The sequence below is a fragment of the Mixophyes fleayi genome, chromosome 10 (assembly GCF_038048845.1).
Source record: "Mixophyes fleayi isolate aMixFle1 chromosome 10, aMixFle1.hap1, whole genome shotgun sequence".
NCBI lineage: Eukaryota > Metazoa > Chordata > Amphibia > Anura > Limnodynastidae > Mixophyes > Mixophyes fleayi.
Window position 1 is genome coordinate 34,626,340 of NC_134411.1, and position 22,610 is coordinate 34,648,949.

The 22,610-nt window shown below is 38.8% G+C and overlaps 1 protein-coding gene across 1 annotated transcript in view; it reads right to left on the reverse strand.

Moving 5' to 3' along the window:
- Positions 1-18,651, reverse strand: part of LOC142103974 (uncharacterized) — a 30,645-nt gene extending 11,994 nt beyond the window's left edge. The window contains exons 1-8 of the mRNA XM_075188391.1: positions 18,505-18,651; positions 4,451-4,589; positions 3,845-3,976; positions 3,092-3,203; positions 2,182-2,300; positions 1,838-1,870; positions 1,030-1,065; positions 423-461 (exon numbers count right to left, since the gene is read on the reverse strand). Coding sequence (XP_075044492.1) covers positions 423-461; positions 1,030-1,065; positions 1,838-1,870; positions 2,182-2,300; positions 3,092-3,203; positions 3,845-3,976; positions 4,451-4,589; positions 18,505-18,549 — 655 coding nt within the window. The 5' untranslated portion in view covers positions 18,550-18,651. The remainder of the gene's footprint in view (positions 1-422; positions 462-1,029; positions 1,066-1,837; positions 1,871-2,181; positions 2,301-3,091; positions 3,204-3,844; positions 3,977-4,450; positions 4,590-18,504) is intronic.
- Positions 18,652-22,610: the final 3,959 nt, after the last annotated feature.

A 22,610-nucleotide genomic window follows, 5' to 3' on the forward strand; every position in this document is an offset into this window, starting at 1 on the left:
CGGAGGTGTAATAAGTAGCCTGGAGTGTAATCCGGGTTCAGGTCATGGAGTCCCCAGGGGACCACCCTTTTTGCTAAACTCTGGGGGGAGGCGCAGAATTTTAAGCTATATTAAGATGTGGAAAGCCTTTAAATCAACACAACACTAAGTGTAACACATAACTATATTTGTGTCTGCAGAATGGCTGCAAACCTAGATCAGGGACTTTGTTTATATATTTTACAACATTTCGTTGTATTCAGAAAAAAAAAAAACAGGTCTATTTTCCTAAAGATCCCTTCCCCATTCTAATGTATTCTGTAGATTGTAAGCTCTCCAAACCTATGCGTCTGAACCCTGGGTACACTGTGCCTTATGTGGTTTATCTTTGTGACCCCATATAAATGAAAACACTTCTCACAGTCTTCACCGCCTTAGCTTACCTTTTCCCGATCCATTCATACGATCCCTTGCATCAGGGTCTAAGGGACAACAAAGAAAATATAATATAGTACAGTAACTACAATGCTCATATAAGCCTGTACAGATTACACACAGATGCGGACATAGATTTGTGTGTTATTTTGGCACTGAACGTATTCATATTAGTGACTGAGTAGGTTGTATTAATAGGGACTGGGCTTATACTTTCTATAATAAGGGTCCTTTGACCATCTAAAATAAAGGACAACAACAAGCCACAAAGAATCCTGTGCCCTCAATCGTTCATAAGGGAATCCCTTATTTAAAACCTCTGACCCCCGTCTTGTTTTGTGTATAATATATATTATCCATCCACATGTCCAAGAAGCCATCAGATGAGGCCTCATAGGGTGAAAATACCTTTATGGAAGGTCGTTATGTTGTAAGGTGTCCCTTGCATTGGCCTAGGGTTGATGGGATATGCTGGGATTTGTAGTTCTACACCATCTGTTGCACTAAAAGTGGCCAAGTTGTGATTATAGGGTGTAAAGGAACATCTTACACCTTTGGGAGGTTGTTACTGTACTTTTCAACATTAATGGTCATCAGATCCACTCTGTCTCTTACCTGTTTTGATCATACTCTGCTGATTCTGTGTGTTTCCTAGAAGGAGAAGAAGTAGACAGCATTAGTGCTAGGATAATAGAGGTCATAGAACAGTACTGTCTCCTTTCCAGTTCTGTTGGTAGGTTTTATGAGTCAATGACCGGAGGTTGGCACTGCATGCTGTTATAGAGGCTGTACCCCATCTGCTGGATTGCAATCTGAATTTTACGTAATAGTCTCCCAATAACAGTACTTTGGTGGCATTCCCTGCCCCACCTATATGCTGTATGTAACGAAAACGGCTTTCGTGTGACTTATCTTTTGGAAGAATAGTCTATTACATTGCATAAGTCTTGATGGAGTTTGACCCTTGAACGTGCAGATTATACACACTGTATAATCTGCACGTAGCAACGTAGGTCGACCTTGATGTAATTTAGTGTAATTTTATATAAGGATGCACCATATTGGGTGAGGGAACTTTTCCAGGAGTTACAAGTACAGACAACATTTAATAACTTCGGTTTCTTTCGCTGTATTTTAATGTGCAAATTAAGGAAATGGATTTCGTTTGGTAGAATCCTAAAATATGGATTTGGGCTTAAATCTAAAGCCCTGCTTAACATTTTGCAATGAATATTTAACTTTACAAGCAGAACAATAATATTATGAGAGTCACAGTCTATGTCTACACATTACATATTCGCTGTACCCAGTATGTAAATAGGATTGGTACAATAGATAAGATTATTTCACAAGATTTCCCGGCACACTTATTATCATAGTGAACTCACGTTCTCATCCTTTCATTCTCCATCTCTTCTCTTACCTGGTGTGAGTTCAGTTGCACGATCCGGTGAGCCTGTTGGTGTTAGAGAAAATAAAAGTATTAGAGGCACAGCTGCAGGTAAACACTGCTAATATTAAGAGAGCTTTCGGTTTCCTAGAACTGTAGCGGACGATACATCTGTGATAGGACGTTTCACGAGACCATAGAAATTTCCACATTTTCAGAGAGACAAAGACAGGAAATAGTGAGACGGAGATCACAAGACTGATTTTCAGGAAAAGACACGTTGCACATAATTAAAAAAATCCAGGACTGTCCTACACTAACAGGGACACACAAGAGCCCTAAATATATAAAGTTTAGATAGTATACAGGTTACATACCCATCTGCTTAGTGGTTACGTCCTGTTTAGGTAAGGTGGGGTCTATGACAGGGATATCTTCACAAATGGTGTCCTTAGTGGCTGTGCATTGCTCTTTAACACGTTGTCCTACAGGACATCTAAACAAAATACACACATGTCATATCTACAGCTCCCACAATTTTTACATTAAAAACAGACCCCCCCCCCCCCACCATGTGATCAGGCTAATTTTAGATCCCAAGTAAGGTAAAATAGTTATAGAAGCCTATTCCAACTTGACATGTTAATTTGGTTTCATTTGTTGTTTAAATGATAGGAAATAAATATTGTAAGTCAGATATTTTGAGTGGTGAAAAAAAGGGGACTGTCAATGACAAACCTACAGCACATCTGTAATCCTCCAAACACCATAGATTTAAACTACACAGGTAATGGTGAGACTTGGATCACATGACTACTGAGCCCAGAGGAGCTTCCTAACTGACTGGCTACATTTTGCAACTGAAACGCAGAATTTAAAGGAAAACCTTCAGGATAAATAACTTCAAGTTAAATTGGTACAAAATGTATTTATTTTTAAAGAAAGGAACACACACGCAAACATTTTGAGAATAGAACTAATCTAAGTGAATGTCTTGTATACACTGGAGACTATCTAAATATGAGTTAATTGAGATCCTGAGGATGTACAATAGATGGACTATAATACTACAGTCTACCATGTGGGCAGACTGTAGGATTATAGCCAGTCTATTGCACATCCTGTGTGTGTTGTACACAGCAATACAATGGTTTTCAATTAATGGACAATCAAACTTGGACAATTGCATTCCTAGAATATGATCACAAAAAAAATGATTGAGTCCATGAGCGCCTACATTCTTCAATAAATTATATACAGTATATGACTCATAATATAATGAGATACCTTGAACAACGTGAACAGGCTTCGCAGGGTTCCTCTGGGCTACAATACAACCCAGGTTTGCACTGACATTCTGCGTTGGTTTTTGGAGTACACTCTTGTACCAAGACTTGATCTGTAATAGTAAATAAAAAAATATAAGTAAACCTGTCAGAGAAATATTATCATTATAACAACTCTTATTACCACAGCCTGTGATGTTCCACTATGAACATTGACAGGTGTAGAATAAACACTACTTATACTATCCTCTCCGCAAAGTGTGTAAATAGGACGTACATACAGCTTAGTGCTTGTATGAGTTCTGTGACGTCAGGGGACCTTGCAACACAAAACATAACTGAAATGTGAAAGTGAAAGTATAACATCCTAAAGATCCATCAGTATGTCAATTATAAGACCAGATATACTTGTCATACATAAGGTCTTGCATTGATTGTGTGCACAGCCAAGCATATGATAATCTCCCTTCAGTATGCAGCATGTGATAAGTACCAAGCATGTAGCAAGTGTACAAAACTAGTAAACGATGGAGAACTCATAGTATGCAACCAGCAATATCCTATGATCGGCACAGGTTAGACTAATAAAAGCACGTGTCTGATTGGTTGTTAACAACACACTTATAGGCATTACAGTATAAATCATACAGTTATCCGAGTTCCATATTGTTAGATCTGTAAATGCTGCCCTATTACTGATATATGAAGCACTAAAGCTGAATGTATCTGTAATGGAGGAAGCGATAGGACGTACCTGTTCTGCATTTGCGGCAGAAGATACACTGTTCCAGTCCATTGGGTCCGGCAGTATGATCTTTCCCCGGACTGCAAGGCTTACAAGATCCGCGTGCATAGTTCATAGTGCAATGTTCAGAGACATGTGTGCCTGGTAACAGAGATCACGTATGATTGAATAAATCCATACCAGATCAGCGTCCGATCATATGTACTCTTTGTAGGACACTTACAGCTCAGTAAACAAATCTAATTAGGTGATTTTCTTAGAATACAAAAGTGATGCTAATTTATATAGATACAATATAAACAATTTCAATATAACCAAGTTTAGTAAATATATACGACGGGGATTAGAGTGTGAGAAATTTCTCCAGGCATAAGAAGCTTAGATGCTGGTCACCGCTGTTTTGTATATGGGCTCAGGGATGCCCAATCCTACAGTGGTTGTTATTTATTTGCTGAACTGGGAAGAATTTGCAAATTAATTTGCTGGTGGCAAATCTCTGAATTGACTACAAACCAACACCACCACCCAACATTAAAGCCGATGCTTAGAAAGCTGAATATAAAACACATATTGTAGCAAGAGACAATAAAAGGATACTTCAGCAGAGGATCTCACCTGCCGGACATAGTCGACAGCAGTTTCCTTTATGTGGGTATTCACCATCATAGCACTCTGTCTGCCGTAGTGTCCGGTTATGGGCTGTACTGTTATCTGGTTCTACTGGCTTCACCGGTAAATACAGTCCGGTTATGACCTGTGAGAAGAAGAAGAGAAACAGAGCCCATTACAGTATATATTATATTTACTGCCAGCTCATCCTGGGCCAGGTTCTAAACTTGGCACATGTGACTATTGTAATAAATCTTTATAATAAAACACTATGTAAGTACAGTAAACCAGACTGAAAGAAGTGGGGTGTAGAATAGATGGAGATGTGGGAGCCCATGACTTAGGGTGATCTTCAAAACTATTAGGTATATTTAGATGAGAAACTTACAGCCAATCAATATTTGTTTTATTTTACACAAAGACTTCCTTCCACCCCAGCTAGAAAAACCATATTGCTCTTACTCTAGGATCCCAGCTATTTAACCCCTATTACACACCTGCAACTCCTTAAAAACTTTGATTCTGGACAAGTCTAAAACCCATGTCGGGACAGCTCATTGGATGAGCCGACATCATCCAATCAGATTCCTCGACGCTCTGAGACCACAATTACTGAGGTGCTGCCTAGAGAGGAGACCAAGATCACTACCTTGATTTCTGCTTTAAGATTGTTGCGAAGTATTATCTTTCCCGTGCGGCAAACCAGATTTTCAGTTCTACCTGATTAAAAGTGTTCTGGATGAAACACTGGAACCTTAGGTAGTTCATAGTCTATTATAGTGTATAACTTATTAATTATGTGTGGGGTTAAATACCATAAGTAACAAAGAAAGAATTCGGCAGCACTATGCTGTGCAGAGATAAGAACTACAGGAATAACTGGTTCCAGTATAACACAGCAATAATGTTTCTTCCTTCTGACTCATCTGCATGGTATGCTGGTAAAGTGGTAATCCGGGCATGGAACAAGCTGGCACTGGGCGTCTCTTAAACACAGTACTAAAGGTCATGTTTAAAAAAAAAAAAAAAAAAATGTAATTGATTTATAGCAATATATTATTACTACTTAGGCTGGGTACACACTAAAGAATTTCCCGACCAATGTGTTATCTACAACGATTGTACCAACCACTGAAAAAAGAAAAAAAAAAAAAGTCTGATTCCTGTGTACACACTGTACACGCTTTACCCTCAGATCTGTGCTCTTTAAGTGTCATAACTGTTGGATGTAAAGATCATGACTCTAGACTCTATGGAGATCCTGATCGTTTGTGCAAACACACTGCAGAATTGGAAGGATGTCGTTCCATAACTGAATGAGATTTATGGTTCTGCTGAACAATGAAATCAAACGATGATCTGTGCTTTGGAACGGTTGATTATCGTTTGACCCCATACTCGTCTAAAAACACAGCCTTAGACCTATTTTGTGACTGTCAGCACATGGTAGCTTGTGATAAACACACACATTTCCTCTTTTGTCATTGTCTCCTGTAACTATACACAATGTGCTTGTAGAAATGTCCATACATGTGGTGATCTGGATTGTCAGGCCGGCCACATGTTATCATAACAACTCTCGTGTGTGACCGATGGGTCTGGTGGAAAAGCCTCAGTGCTGCCCAGGAGCCTGAGTTTCACATTTATGTTTGTTTTTATCTTGTGGTGATCAGCAGTTGTATATAATGGTAAAGAAGAAACAGCTTTCACCCAGAATAAGGAGCCTGTGTAGCTTGCGGTCGTGGTGGTTACACACTGGTTATATTTACTATAATGTGATTAAGGCCTCATACCCCACGGTCGTTCAGATACATGCATTTACTAGTGTTTTTAACGCTTGTCCATTGCATGGCATGGGATCAGGCAACGGCCTCTTGCTCCATTCAATGCGAGTCACCTCCAGTAACCACCTGTATACAGGTGGTTACTGATATATATGAATTGTAATACTACTTATGTAATATATTTGTTGGAATGTGGGTGTGGAAAGAGATATGTGGGAAAGACTAAGAGATCAGTTAAAATACGTGTGTTTGAACACCTACGAAATATTTTGCATAAAGTCGATAACCATAGTGTTCCCAAACACTTTACTGCTTGTCATAATGCTAATCCAGAGTCTCTCCGTTTCAAAGCGATCGAACATGTAGAAATGAATAAAAGAGGAGGTGATCGCTTATTGAAGCTAGCTCAGAGAGAGACTTTCTGGATATATACTTTGAATACTTTTGTCCCGCTGGGCCTTAATGAAGGATGTGAGATCACACCATTTTTATAATCTTATTACTCTGTATAAATCTGTACATATTGTATGTTCTAACTTTACACCTTTGTATAACTTTGTACGCATATTATATGTTTTAATTGGATGTTTATAACGTTTGCAATGATTACAAAAATTATACTGACACTGTTTAATATGTGCTTGCTGCTCCGTTATGTGAGCATAGATGTTCCACCTGAGCAGAGATTTTCCACCTGTGAATCAATTAGTAAATACTTATAAATAGCCAAACCTTGTTTAGAGAGCCACACCTCCTGACGAAGTCCTCAAGGATGAAACGCGTAGAGGTGATGGTGGAATATCTGTGAGGATCACACTGAATTGATATCCCCACTTGGATGCTTTAATACTGATTTATGCCTGAAAACTTCTCAGTTCTGGTACGTGTAATTTTTATGTTTTGGGAATAAACATTTTACTTGGATTTTACACCATGGAAGCGCCCCTGTCTTTTTGATGTTATAGGTGTGTTGCTGTTTCCCCGTGGAGATCGGGTGTTTGAAGGGAATGACGCGCAGAGTACGGTCTGCTGGTGTTCAAAGTATCGTGGACTTATACAACGATTAAGAATTTACACTACCAAATACTGAACTTTTAACTTTTGTGCGCACCGTCTCTATATTTAATTGTTGACTTTCTCTAATTACGGTAGCTGCCGGCTTTTCAATATGGATATGTTTTTTAGAACATCAGGTTTAAATACCAAACGTTTGGAGCAATGTATTAATGTGTTTGATGAGGGATCAGCTTGTTCAGCTGCTTCAAGTCCTCAGTCCCAAAGAGGAGTGTCTAAAGAATTGTTTGCACATATTGAACATCTATTAGTCAAAGAAACCAAAGCCTGGTGGGAAATCACAGGGCTGGAAAATTATCTTAAAGTTAAGAGGATTCCCCGTGGTTTAAGATTATTTAAAATGCCCACATTCGGACAGTCGAATGATGAATTTCTGGGAGAATGGTATCAATTGTTAGATGAGTGTTCGTTTGGATTAATGAAATTAATAATATCAGAAAAAAAGAAGATTTTAGAAAATATCAATGTGGAACTTAAAGAAGTGGAGAATAAATTACAGTCTTTCAATATTCCATTAGAAGTAGATAAATTCAAGAAAGAGATAGATGTTAAAGTTAATAAAATTGAAAATGAAGTTATAGAGTCTAAAAAGAAAAAATTTCTGAGAGATAAGAGCGATTACCAAAATAACAAAGTACGGAGTTGGAGTAGAATTGGACAATTGGGGAATACGTTTATTGATAAGAAAAATGGAGATTATCCTCGTTTTGGCAATATACAGATGAGAAAGGTACCACAGGGAAGTAGATATGATCAGAGAGAAAATTGGAATACTGTTCCTTATAAAAAAGTACCTGATTCCAGACAAAATCAAAAATCTGATGGTAATAAATTCAAAATTGATGTTTCCAATAGATTTGAAGTATTAGATGAAGCCAATACTGAATTTGAGCTAAAAGATAATACTCCACCCACTACCTCTTCTGCTTTTTTAGGACAGCGGAACAGACGAATGGACTTAAAAAGTCCCATTTTAGAGAATATGGGTCGTTCACCACGAAAACGATACAGACAAGACACAGAGGAAAGAGAGCCAAAAAGAGATCACAGAAGGAAGTAATTAGTGATACTCCTATACAAGGAATTTTTAATTTGTCAGATAAATCTCTTTCAGAAGATGAATTGAAACTTTTATCTAAAGGTTTATCATTTGCTCCTACTAGTTTTCCCAATGGGTTTGATTTGTTTATTGATATAAATAAATATATCCGTAAGCTAACTCTGAAGAGACATTTTTTGAAGAGAGATAGAATGGTAGGTGATAAGGAATCTTTGATAGAGAATAATTTACTACCCAATACGGGTTTAAAGAAACAATCCAGTTTCTATCCAATAGAATCCAGAGGGACATATATTGATATGTTTGGAGAATTAGTTAAAAAAGACCTTGATGTGGTAGCCAACACGAGATTAAAAGTCAAATCTAATTTAACAAAAAATGAAAAAATAGCTCTAGAATCACTTATTAAAGATGAAGAACTAATAATTAAACCAGCGGATAAAGGGGGTGGACTGGTAATTTTAAATAAAAAAGACTATATTGAAGAAACATTAAGATTGGTAAATGATGAAAATTTTTATAAAAAGTTAACAACAGATCCTACCAATGTATTTTTGCAAGAACTAGAAGAACTTCTCCTTAAGGGACTAAATGATCATTGTATTAACAAAAGTGAATTTGACTACATACTGAATAGACTCCCTAGAATTGCTACAATTTATCACTTACCCAAAATACATAAACGACTAATAAAACCCCCAGGACGTCCTATCGTCTCGGGTATTGAATCCTTGACAGCACATCTATCCGAATTTGTAGATTTTCATTTAAAGAACTATGTACCAAATCTAGAGTCCTATATTAAGGATTCTACTCAAATATTACAAATTGTTAAAAATGTGGAATGGCAAACCAATTATTTCTGGTGTACTATAGATGTACAATCATTGTACACTGCAATCCCACATGTGAAAGGGTTACAAGCAGTTAAAGAATGTCTTAATAATGATAGTAAATTGAATGCTACACAATGTGATTTTATTGTAGAATGCACCAAATATATATTGGAACATAATTTTTTCATTTTCTTGAACCAATTTTACCATCAGGTGCGAGGGACTACGATGGGCAGTCCTTGTGCACCCAGTTATGCCAATATATATATGGGCTATTGGGAGAATCATGTGATTTATGCAAATAGTACTTATATGGAGAATATTGTCTTATTTAAGCGCTATATAGACGATATTCTGGTTATTTGGAGAGGATCTGAAACAGACTTCCAATCATTTATTGAAGAGATCAACGTGAATGATTATGAATTACAATTTACATACATTGTTAACAAAGTCAAAATAGAATTTTTAGATTTGGTGTTGGATACACAGTTGTTTGAAGAGAGATCTAATATCGATACATATACTTTTATTAAAAAGGTTGATAGCAATAGCTATATTGATTATAAGAGCTGTCATTTAAAGCAGTGGAAAGATAATATACCTGTTTCACAACTATTGAGGATCAGACGCAATTGTGAAGATCTAAATACTTTTGAAACACAAGCTGCGGTTTTAATAGATAGATTCCGTGAACGCGGGTATCCAGAAAACATTTTAGTGGATAGTCTAAATAAAGCCAGACAATGTGATAGGACTAAATTATTGGTGTATAAGGATAAGAAAAAACAACCGTTTAATTCTGATAGATTTGACTGTGCATTTGTTACTACATTCAATATAGCAAACCAGCAGATTAAGAGAATTTTAGAAAAACATTGGCCGGTTCTAAAACTGGATCCGTCTCTTATGAGTGTTTTACCAGTTAAACCACGGATTATTTTCAAAAAACCTAGGATCTTAAAATCTTTTTTGGCTCCTTCTTATTTGAATGAACCCATTATTAAAAATAATAGTTGGTTAGTTCCAACAAAGGGCTTTTTTGCATGTGGACATTGTAAAGCTTGTAAGTATGTCCACAAAGATCATAAAAACTTCTTTGATTCGAACAATAAGAAAGAAAGAACTATCAAATCCTGCATGAATTGTAATACTACTTATGTAATATATTTGTTGGAATGTGGGTGTGGAAAGAGATATGTGGGAAAGACTAAGAGATCAGTTAAAATACGTGTGTTTGAACACCTACGAAATATTTTGCATAAAGTCGATAACCATAGTGTTCCCAAACACTTTACTGCTTGTCATAATGCTAATCCAGAGTCTCTCCGTTTCAAAGCGATCGAACATGTAGAAATGAATAAAAGAGGAGGTGATCGCTTATTGAAGCTAGCTCAGAGAGAGACTTTCTGGATATATACTTTGAATACTTTTGTCCCGCTGGGCCTTAATGAAGGATGTGAGATCACACCATTTTTATAATCTTATTACTCTGTATAAATCTGTACATATTGTATGTTCTAACTTTACACCTTTGTATAACTTTGTACGCATATTATATGTTTTAATTGGATGTTTATAACGTTTGCAATGATTACAAAAATTATACTGACACTGTTTAATATGTGCTTGCTGCTCCGTTATGTGAGCATAGATGTTCCACCTGAGCAGAGATTTTCCACCTGTGAATCAATTAGTAAATACTTATAAATAGCCAAACCTTGTTTAGAGAGCCACACCTCCTGACGAAGTCCTCAAGGATGAAACGCGTAGAGGTGATGGTGGAATATCTGTGAGGATCACACTGAATTGATATCCCCACTTGGATGCTTTAATACTGATTTATGCCTGAAAACTTCTCAGTTCTGGTACGTGTAATTTTTATGTTTTGGGAATAAACATTTTACTTGGATTTTACACCATGGAAGCGCCCCTGTCTTTTTGATGTTATAGGTGTGTTGCTGTTTCCCCGTGGAGATCGGGTGTTTGAAGGGAATGACGCGCAGAGTACGGTCTGCTGGTGTTCAAAGTATCGTGGACTTATACAACGATTAAGAATTTACACTACCAAATACTGAACTTTTAACTTTTGTGCGCACCGTCTCTATATTTAATATATATATATATATATATATATTTATTATATATATTGCCTGTTGCTCATCACGGCTTTAGAGCCTACATTCCCTATGTGTGGTACCTGTCCCTCAGGAGTTACCTCACATAGACTAAAAGGGTACAGAACATAAAAGTAAGGGCCTGATTTAAGGGTTGGATGCAAGTCCACCTGTGCTATGTAAAAACGCAACTGGCATGTGCCAGGGGTCTTTCTTAGGGGGGGGGTGGGGGCTGGAGAGGAGGAGGTGCAATTTCACATAGACACGCCCCTTCACTCTGGTTGGCCCCAGCTGGTCCCACCCCCTTTTCCCCCCCAATGATCGGACCTCTCAGCAGCAATTTTACGGTCAGAAGATTGCTGCTGCGGGAAGGGGCCCTCTGGATCCGCCAGTGACATGTGCACAACTTGTGTCTATTTTAAGTACGGACATGTAGACGCAAGTTAACCATGCCCCTTAGAGAGCTGGACACATCCCAATGAAGGCTATGATGCATACATTTTTGCGCTGGATGTGTCTATACACTAGAATTAAAGCTGCACATATGTTACTATACATGTAACTCAAACTATAGCCGCAGAAACATAAGTGAAGAAGACGTATTTTTGCCTCTACACAAGAGTTGCAATTTTATGTTCAACTTCAGTTCTATATTACTAAAGAATAAAACATACAAAACAAATCAGAATGTTTTTAAAACATGTAAATGCTTGTGATTACTTTGAATACATTTAGAGGTGTAAATGAACACACTTAATAAACATTTACCATCAGCTGGAGGTCTTTGTGGAAAAAAAAATAATTTATAATCCCTGATATAGAGCATTGGAAATAAACAACTCTACCTAGATAATATAAATGCTTTGATGAAAAACACAGCTGGAAGCAAGAAAAATTGAGGTTGCTTAATCTAACGTACATTATAATACCTTGCATTTTTACCTAGCACAGGTGGAATTGCATCCAACTCTTAAATCAGGCCCTTATTTTTATGTTCTGCTTGTTCAAAGTACCATTTGAATCTATGTGAGGTAACTCCATAGTTGCCTACTCTCCTGGGATGTCCGGGAGACTCACGAATATTTGGGAGTTCTCCCGGACTCCTGAGAAAGCAGGTAAACATCTCGGGTGCAGCCATCTTCGTTGTTGAAGAGGGTGGAGGCGGGGCTAAACGCAGCATCGTGGCCTAACGGCTCAACATGCGTGGACACACCCCCTCGACAGATAACTTGCAGCAAACAATGTTCAGAGCCCCATAAATAATTCAGATATTAACTGTTATACTACATCTGTGTACTGTAACAATTGAAAAAAAATCTAACACCTTTTAGTTCAAAAAATGTCTATGAAGAATCCAGTGTGTTACATCACAGGATGTGTTATGTTCTACTTTAACCCTTCATAACCCTGCACTGCCGTCACCTGAACAGAAACTCATTGCCATGGACGGACGCGGTTATGTGGTTAAGTGTTAAGTATCTTGATAATGACACTCTGCAAAGAAGACATGTGGAACTGTTAGAAGTGACTTTTTAGTGTGGTGAAGTGGAGGAGTTCACACAAAGTTCTCTCTAGTTTGACATCACTTATTGTATAAACGATCTGTATTTGTTTTGCAAGGCAGTTCTTTCTGCGGTGTTCAAATGTCATAACTTTAACTAAAGTGCATGTCACCTCAGTAACGTCACATGCTGTCTAGTGAATCACTCATGAATATCGGCGGAGCTAAAACAATATATATTTTTCATGAGTGAAGTGAAGATGCAATAAACAATCATTGTTTAGGAATAAAGTATATAAAGTCTGCCTGAGGCTAGTGAGAATTTACCTAAATTAGTAATCTCTGCGGTATTCACAGAACAACTCACAAACAAATAAAATAATAATTTTCTGTAGGAGTGATTTTAAATGTCCTTATTTATTGTTTTGATCTGAAAGTTATTTTGTCCTGGTGAGATATGATGCATATAAAACAGAGATTAGTCACGTGAGCTACAGTGGCCGGACACTGGTCCTGCCCCTATGTATAAACCAAATCGCACAATGTATTTCTGCAATGCACGTGAGCAAGGGTGTCAGTCACTCTTTATCTGCTCTGTTACAGTAACACCTTCTTTCTAAAATGGCCCCTGTCTCAAAGGAGTGAAAGAGAACATAGTAAATATACTTTTAGTGGAGTACACACACACACTTTGATCACTGTTTTCAAGATAGTTCCCAATGAGTATCCCTCTAATTCGCTTAAAGTGAACTTGTCACATACAGCGGAAGCAGCCATTCTGTGGACTGAACCAAAATGCTGAAGGGATGTCACTAGTTCCTAGTGAACCGATAAGCTACAGGTTGATGAATATTGATTTAGTCCACAAATGCCAGTTTCCAGTGGACCTCCTTTACGACACGCACTTGGCGCACGACACAAACCCCTTGGTTTTGCATCGCTGTGCTTAGATGGTCCACCAGCTCTCCACCTAAGTGCACCAGAGAGGCGCTGAGAAGCCTAATTTATTAATTAAAATAACCATGATTGTGAGGGGACATCGGGACTGTCTTCCTTGCGTGTGGCATTTTGTGAGTTTCAAACTTTGATTTACAATGGCAAAGTGCGTCTAGGAGAGAGTCTCATTAGAAGTATAGGACTAGAGCCCTTGTATAAATCGCACCCCTCCACACAGTAAGGAACACTAAAAATGCTCACTCCTTTGTCTCAATGCCATAATCTTGTTCTACAAACGGAAAACTCTGCACTGGTCTGCAAGGAACGCCCTACCACCACCTATCTTCTGCCATCAACCTATGCAAATCTCTGCTGCTTCACAAACACAAATCTTGCTCCATAAACCCAGTGTTCTCCCCAGAAAATTTAGCCGGCCGAGTGGCATTAAGAAGTAGTTGGGTGGGGCAGTTATAATACTTTGTAATAATATTGAATAATGTTAGAGGTTATTGCCCACAACTGCCAGGAATAGTCAGACTGGTGGTCAGTGGTCTAACACACACCGCTGGCTGTAGTGCTCCCATAGTGCCTGTTATACTAGGACCAACAATGGTTTATTCTATTATAATAGGAATCTGTTGGGCTCCAAGAGCCGATTGTCAAGTAAAAACATCCGGGTGAAGCACTTGGCAAATAGTGCTAGTTGGGAGAACACTGAAACCCATGCCTGTCTGCCGAAATCTAAGTGCCTTTCTGCCGAAATCTAAGTGCATTTGTGCAAATTACAGCACACGCCACCACCAAGGGGATTTTTCTCTTTCCTTCAGCTTTTGTGTTGTTTGTAAATAAGCCCCCTCTATGTATAGTGGATGGAGCCACTTCAAATAAAACCACTGTTTTTGCCCAGTAAGCCCAAGCTAATTAACAATTTGCTTAATCAATGGTGAAACGCGTGATTACGTACTTTTACAGAGTTTGAACTCTGAACATTTTGCGCAGTTGTGGAGATGAAAGAAAACGGTTATCTGTTAGACGTAAGAGATGTCGGATAACTCTAAAAATGAAACGTTATCTGTGAAAATCTATTTTTAGAAACATTTATTGCCTTGGCTTACATGTATTGTTGCGTCATATGAGTTAATGTTCAATATAACATAAAAACACAACACTCAGGTATATGTGGGATATTGTAAGATAGAAGTAAACACAATAAAGCAGCATTCGGGAGCCAGTGATTAAACTCTCTGAACCAGCAAGATCTTCAAACAAATCAGAGATGTGTATCCAACAAGATCAATATAAAGCAGGGTTAGCTGGGCTGGAGGAGGAGGTCATCTGCCCCAAAGTCTGGTCCCATAGTGGGCTGGTTCACTGGGCCACCTGCATTCATTTTCCCTTAAAATGTTCCTAATAGGCTGCTGAGTCTGTCTTGACCACAGGGCTAAAATTTGCCAACCAGCCCCTGGTAGAAAGAGATCCACCCAGTTAGGCATTGGCTGCCTGATTCTCTGGTTTTGTACTTAACATCAAAATTAGAACCTTACAAATTTGCACAACAAAAACAACTGAAACATTTTTTAAAGCAGATAAAATAATACTGGTCAACACAATCTGCATAAGACAATAAAATATTGTATTTTTTTTTATACATTTTAATTGGTTAAAAATTATTCTGTGTGCAGGATTTCTTGCAGTTTTTAATTCTATGATAGAGAGCAGGGTGAGGGCAATGTTTAGAGATTGGGTAGGTAGAGCCTAGGTATGTTTGAGTTGCTTGGATTAATGCAAGGTCTAGTAGTATGGTAAGACCTTGTGATAGATTTGTCCATCAGGCTGAGGTTCCATCACTAGAAACCAGGGGCATCACTGAGGCATTAAAGTGCGTCTGCCGCCTACACACAATGGAGGCAGCCATTTTGTGGACCGAACCAACGGTCACAGGGCGGCAAAAACTATCAGGTCATTAGGTTTTAGTGACATTTTATAAGCCGGAATGGCTGCCTCACGGTGCACGTTAACCTCAGTGATGTCACTGCCTATTAGTGAAAGGATAGGTATCATCATCATGATTGTTGGTGCAGTATACAAAATGGCTGCCTCCACAGTGTGTAGCTGGTTGGGGCATTTTAATGACCGTAATATTCTAGAAAGAAATTAGCTGGCTCTGTCTCTTAATGTCAAATGGTATCACAAAGAATTGACGGGTACCCACAAATCCATTAAATCAATGGTAACGGCACATAAAACGCTCACATTAATTATACAACAGGCTTTTCAGAAACTTTTCATTTATTACATTTAAAATATTACTTTTCCTGACTGGTATTGACATAAACTGCTACCTCAGTAGTCCAGCGCAGACACTCGCTGAGGGGAGATTGCCACCATCTTGGATTCAGTCATGTGTTATTGTATATTGTGTGATCAGCAATGGCTGCCTATATTCCTCTAAGCACAAACGTCTATAAAGTATGTGTATGACAAACTATGAAGTATTATTATTTATTTTAATGATTTAAACAATATTTAAGTCATACTACCAAGACAACAATCCTATAAAATGTGAAGCAAGCAATGGACAGAGACATGGAGGGTAATTTGTGGATACTTTCGACTGATTATTTTTTTTTGCAATTGGTGCAATAAATAGACCCCTGAATTTTCTTTGATTTTAATAAATAAAAAAAAAAACCACTCCAAAAAGTTAACCTTAATTAAATAAGTTAGTTTAATTTACATTTAAAAAAGTAATGTCCTTTTACAACGAACAATAAAAGCCAACTCTAAATTCATTTTTATAGTTTTCTGGCAGTCGGTCAGTTTTGTTTTTTGGCAGTAACTACTGGGCCTTTTAAGAATTGGGCCTGGAAATTTTGAAAACAATCACTGCTACGCAATTTTATGGCCTGTTGCATCATCCACGACACTCAGATTTCACAATACAAGATGGAGCATCTCCCCCAACAAAGGCGGACTCGAGATTACAAATTTACGGTTGTGGACTAATAACATTTCCAACAGCTATAATGTAATATTTTACATTAACAGATACATACTGCAAGAAGGATTCATGCAAATTCAACATTTCAATGGCTATTTAAACCAGTGGCTCTGGAGCTACGGCTGACCTGTAATTCTGCTGGGACTTGTGGTTCCACAATAGCTTGAGTGTCACGGGTTACCTACCTTTGCTTAATGGCAAATGAATTGTATCTTAGAAATTAACCCATTGAAAAAAAACAAACCACACCCAGCGTCTCTTTTTCTCCATTTATCCGGCATCCAAATAAGTCACTGTACATCTCTTTAGTACAGAATGGGTTAATTTGCTCGTTTGTTGCCCACACAGTGCACTATATCAGGTGCAGTACATACCTACACCTGTCACAGGAATGTAATAAGTGCTAGACCTGCAAACACATTTTGCTTCCAAGCCCCCATCTTTATCTGACCCTGATAAGAATTTCATGGCCTTTACGTCATCTAGGACACTTGGAAATCACAATTAAAGATAAAAGACCATATATAGAGGTTAGAGCAGTGTTGGCTAACCTGTGACACTCCAGGTGTTGTGAAACTACAAGTCCCAGCATACCCTTCCAGCAATAAGCCGCTATATATTTGCAAAGCATGCTGGGACTTGTAGTTTCACAAACACCTGGAGTGTCACTGGTTAGCCAACACTGGGTTAGAGCAAAGCAAATTTGCTCCTGGACAAACCAAGTAAGGGGTGCAAATACATGTATATTTTTGCATGCAGGGAATATACATGCTTTTGCATGTAGCACACAAATACTGGACAGCTTTATTTTTACATGCAATTTAGAGTTGAGCTAGGACTTGTTCCCTTTCTACTCTAAATCTATAGGCCCATTTAATTTTGCCCCTCCCCTTCTGAAGTAAAACATGGTTTTTCCAAGTTGCAAATTTGCTCCTAAGTTTAAATCAGGCCCACAGACTGCTCCTCAATACAATGCATCTTCAAACAGGAAAGATTCAAGAAAACAGATTTGCAGCATCCACTGATAACATTTCCAACAGTTGGGAATGAATAACATACACAGAACAAAAACCATTATACATATAAGGCATCTATTAGCCACATAAGGTCCCATGCAACTCTTTACCAAGTCAACGGAATACACATACTGAAGAGTTTGATATATCTTATTTACCACACATAGCTATAATCAAATATATTACATTAACAGACAATTACTGCTAAAAATATCCATGCAAATTCAACCTTATGCCTAGCGGCCTGTAGTGGAACTACACCTCAGTTCCACAATAGTTTGAGTTACAAGTTGCACAACTTTACATAATGGCCAATGAATTGTATCAAAGACATAAAACCCATTGAAAGTAGAAAATAGACCCATCCTGCTCATCTGCCACTCACAGTAAATCCAAATTATTTAATTGTGGATCACTTTAGTGCATGATGGATTAACCCTTCATTGGCCACACAACAGGCAATTTAATTGGGAGGTGCAATACCCACTTATAGTCACAAGACTGAGTGCTCTTGCACAGAGGTGCATTAACACCCTGGGCGAATGAGCAATCAGCCAGTCAAAGTTGTTATTTATTATGGTGGGGGTTGCTATTCATTGGGGATATCCACTAGTTCTCATTTATTGCAATAAGCCGATTATGAAGTTTGAGTCTCCTGCCCAGTTTGAAGCACTTCTTGCACCCCATCCTGCTCCAGCAGCGCAGATCACCCCATGCATAGCGCAGGCCACTTACCGTCCAGGCTGTGAACACCAGAAATATCACCATCAATCTTTGCATAGTAAAAGGCGTTATAATATCGCAGGAGGCGAACAGGAGCTTCTCCTACAAGGTGCGCGATCCGACTGAGCGCCGGGGATTACCAATCTCATGATCAGAGCCATGTACGTCACCGGCGCACCCCCCCCCCCAGATCTGCCCACACCAGGAGGGGCAGGGGCTCGTGACAGCGGGTGGAGCATTATCACCAGATGTGACGGGTGTAGCAAATACAATACATCAACCCTCTGGCTACTGTAACCTATTCAAGTCTCTTGCTGAAGCGTCAGTGCGCCCCCTGGTGCTCACGTGTGTTATGTACATGGTTGTGCAGTCACTCCAGGGAGCGCAGGATATATCAGCTCTATTCTCTCTCTCTCATATACATATACATATATATATATATATATATATATATATATATATTACAGTGTCAGACTGGGACTTGAAGGAACCTCCGGGGGAATGCAACGCCATCATAGAGGCGAGACCAGACACTATAGGGTGAGTGGTCAGCCCACAAAGGACAGCTGGCACCATAGTGTAGTATATAAAGAATGCAGTGTGTATATAAAGAGTACACAGTCTTGACCCCCCCCCCCCCTTTATATTGGGCAGAACAGTCATCAAAAATCGGTATTGTCCCACTAGACCAGGCTTTGCTAACCTGTGGCACGTCAGGTGTTGTGGAACTAGAAGCCCCAGCATGCTTTGCCAATATATGGCAGCTTATTGCTGGAAGGGTATGCTGGGATTTTTAGTTTTTCAACACCTGAAGTACCACAGGTTATCCAAGCCTGCACTAGACTTGGAACATTTGACAGACTCTCCTACCTGTTCTTGTGACTTTTACCACCTGTGGCTGCTGGTTACTTTAGTTGCGACTTGTCTGGATCCTGGAATGTTCAGGGCCCTATTTGAAAAAATTAATGGGTATATTTAGAAATTTCCAACCAGCCTCGGCGTTAAATCAATAGGACCCACAATTAATACTTAGGCCTCTCTCCAGCCCCAATATCAAAGTAATAGTATTCCCATTTAATAAACCTATTTCTCTCCCTCCAGACAGCCGCTGTAATAAATTAATCGCATATATACGTATAATAAATATACCTATTTCCTGCAACCTTCACTGCCATTAAATAATTTATATTCACTTTTAAAAAAAATAGACCTCAAGCTCATCCCCACATTCAATTAATAGCCCCCAAACCACCCCATCTTAAATTAAATTGCCTCACCATCAACCTACAAACAAAATAGCACCTATTATTTAGCCACCACCTACCACACACACATTACATTGCCACAAGCCCGCTGTGCCATCACACACACATTACTGTGCACCTTAATCACCATGCTGTGCCTCCTTATGATCACACTGCGCCCTCCATGCTGCTTTTGCCCCCCACCCCCCTTCTCCTGGCCCCCTTCATCACTCTGTACCATGCTGCTTTTGCTCCCTCTTTCTACTGGCCCCCCTTCATCACCCTGTGCCATTCTGCTTTTGTTCCCCCCTTCTCCTGCCCCCCCCCCTTCATCACCCTGTGCCATGCTGCTTTGGCCCTCCATCACACTCTGCCATGCTGTCTGTGCTCCCCCTTCACACTCTGCCATGCTGTCTGTGCTCCTCCTTCACTCTGCCATGCTGTCTGTGCTCCCCCTTAGAATCTCATAGGAAAGATAGGCAGGGCTGCCAAGAGGAATTCGGGGCCCGGTACAACAAATTGATGGGACCCCCCCTTATAGTTGAGTAAGCAAAAAAATTACTTACCTTGCGGTCAGCTGGTGATCCGGCTCCCTCCCTGGTCTCCTCCTCTGTCACGCTCCGCAGTTGATGTCGGGCGGGCGTGATGACGTCATGCCCGACATGCACTGCGAGCGCCGCACGGAGGAGGAGACCAGGGAGGGAGCCGGATCGCCAGCTAACCGCAAGGTAAGTATTTTCATCTTTTTTTTTCTTCAGGTTTTTTATTTGTCTTGCGCTGCCTCTGACGGGCCCCCCTGGGCTGCAGGGCCCCCGGGCACCTGCCCATTGTGCCCAATGGGAAAGACAGCCCTGGCTATGCACCCAACAAATCGAAGAATAAATGAAAATCCCTCTGGATTTATTTTCATAGTTAATTTTGTATAATGCAGTAATCATCTTCTGGGCATAGGAGCCAATTTTTAAAAATGATTGATTGGGATGGTCTTGTTACACTCCTGGGGGTAAATGTATCCAGCTGAGAATTTCCGTCAGGTTTGAAAAATGGAGATGTTGCCTATAGCAACCAAACACATTCTGAATATCATTTTGTAAAATGTACTAAATAAATGATAACTAGAATTCGATTGGTTGCTATAGGCAACATTTCCAGTTTTCAAACTCGCAGCTTGATACATTTAACCCCAGATATCTTTTGGGAATCCCAAAAACTCTTTGACACAAACAGCTTAGACTATCAGATCTCCACTTTACAATGCTATGCTATCATATATCCCAACACTGGAGTCCTTAAAAGCTGGACAGTCAATGAAAGGTGGGGTGTCTGCACCACTTTTCAAATCCGTCGGAAACTGTCAGCTTGATACATTTACTCCCACGTGTTTGAAATAAGCCATGGCTAGACAAGACTAGTGGCAGCACATATATTGAGGGGCTTTCAAGCAACCACAAAGATATATCCTATATTTCTTGGTCTGTTTTAATTTTAAGTACTGATAAAGGACGCTGTTACAGGTGAACAATCAGTAATTTGTGGCTGTGAGGTGCTGTGAGCATTGAGAATTAAATATAATATTTATAAAAAAAAGTTATAATATTATAACATAATATTATAACATAATATTTATAACATAACCAGGAAAACACTACTTAATGAAATGTGTAATTGACCACAGTGGTTTGTTCCAGCATATATAATATCTTCACATGCTGGGCAAAATATAATTGTGCAGTAAAAAAAAAATTTCAATTTAGGGAAAAAGCCATATGCATCCTTATCATTGTCTGTCTTTTCAAAGCAAACTTATTCAGTCTATACTCCCATATACAGGATTTTGTAATATTTACATTATTACATGAACAAGTTTATTGAACAGTTTTGCAAACATGTACAACATGATGGTACAAACTACTGTGATCGAGGTAATATCTGTGGTATGAAATGCAGGAAAAGGGAGAGTCTGTGTTTGTTTTAAAGTACCTGCAGCAGTCATTTTCTGTAAGCTAAAATATGTTGTGGATTGAATACAGACCGGTCTGTTAGCCTTTGGTCATGGAAGTTAATCTATTACTTTGAAAGTTATTCTCACTACCTGTTCATGTCTGGTCTTCTGAGGCTGACATAATATATCATTATACCATGTTTGGCTGATTTATTAAGAACATTTACTTGGCCCATTTGACTTGTGCTTTGATCTAAATAGCTTGTTCCAACCCACCCTCATATAATTGATTGAATTGAGACCAGGGGGTAAATGTATCAAGCAGCGAGTTTCCGGAGGATTTGAAAAGTGGAAATGTTGCCTATAGCAACCAATCAGATTCTAGCTTTCATTTTTAGAATGTACTAAATAAATGACAACTAGAATCTGATTGGTTGCAACACCTCCACTTTTCAAAACCCACAGTAAACTCGCAGGTTGATACATTTACCCCTGGTGACTGCATTTAAAAGCCAGCAGACATTTAAACTATTTTTATATAACTTATATATAACTTGTCCTCTTCTTAAAATGTTGCCCCTGGTTAATTTCCTGGCCATAATGTATAATCACCAGAGAACTCTGAAGCGTCAGGATTAAAATAATATCAATTGCATAGTAAAATACAAATAGCTTTTCCCTACCAAGCCAATTTGTCTTTTATTTCCAAACAAATTTATCTGGTAAGAATTGGAATTTCAGAAATTCAACTTGTCCTTGATAATTGTAGTACCTACGTAATTACAGGAATTGGCTCTTGTGATGTTAACTATGTCACATTTTTTAATGACAACTGCGGGAATTGAGTGCAAGCTTTAAAGAGACAAATGTCAATTTCTACCTCAATCGCCACACTTGTCATTTAAAATGTAACAAATGTAATAACTATATGA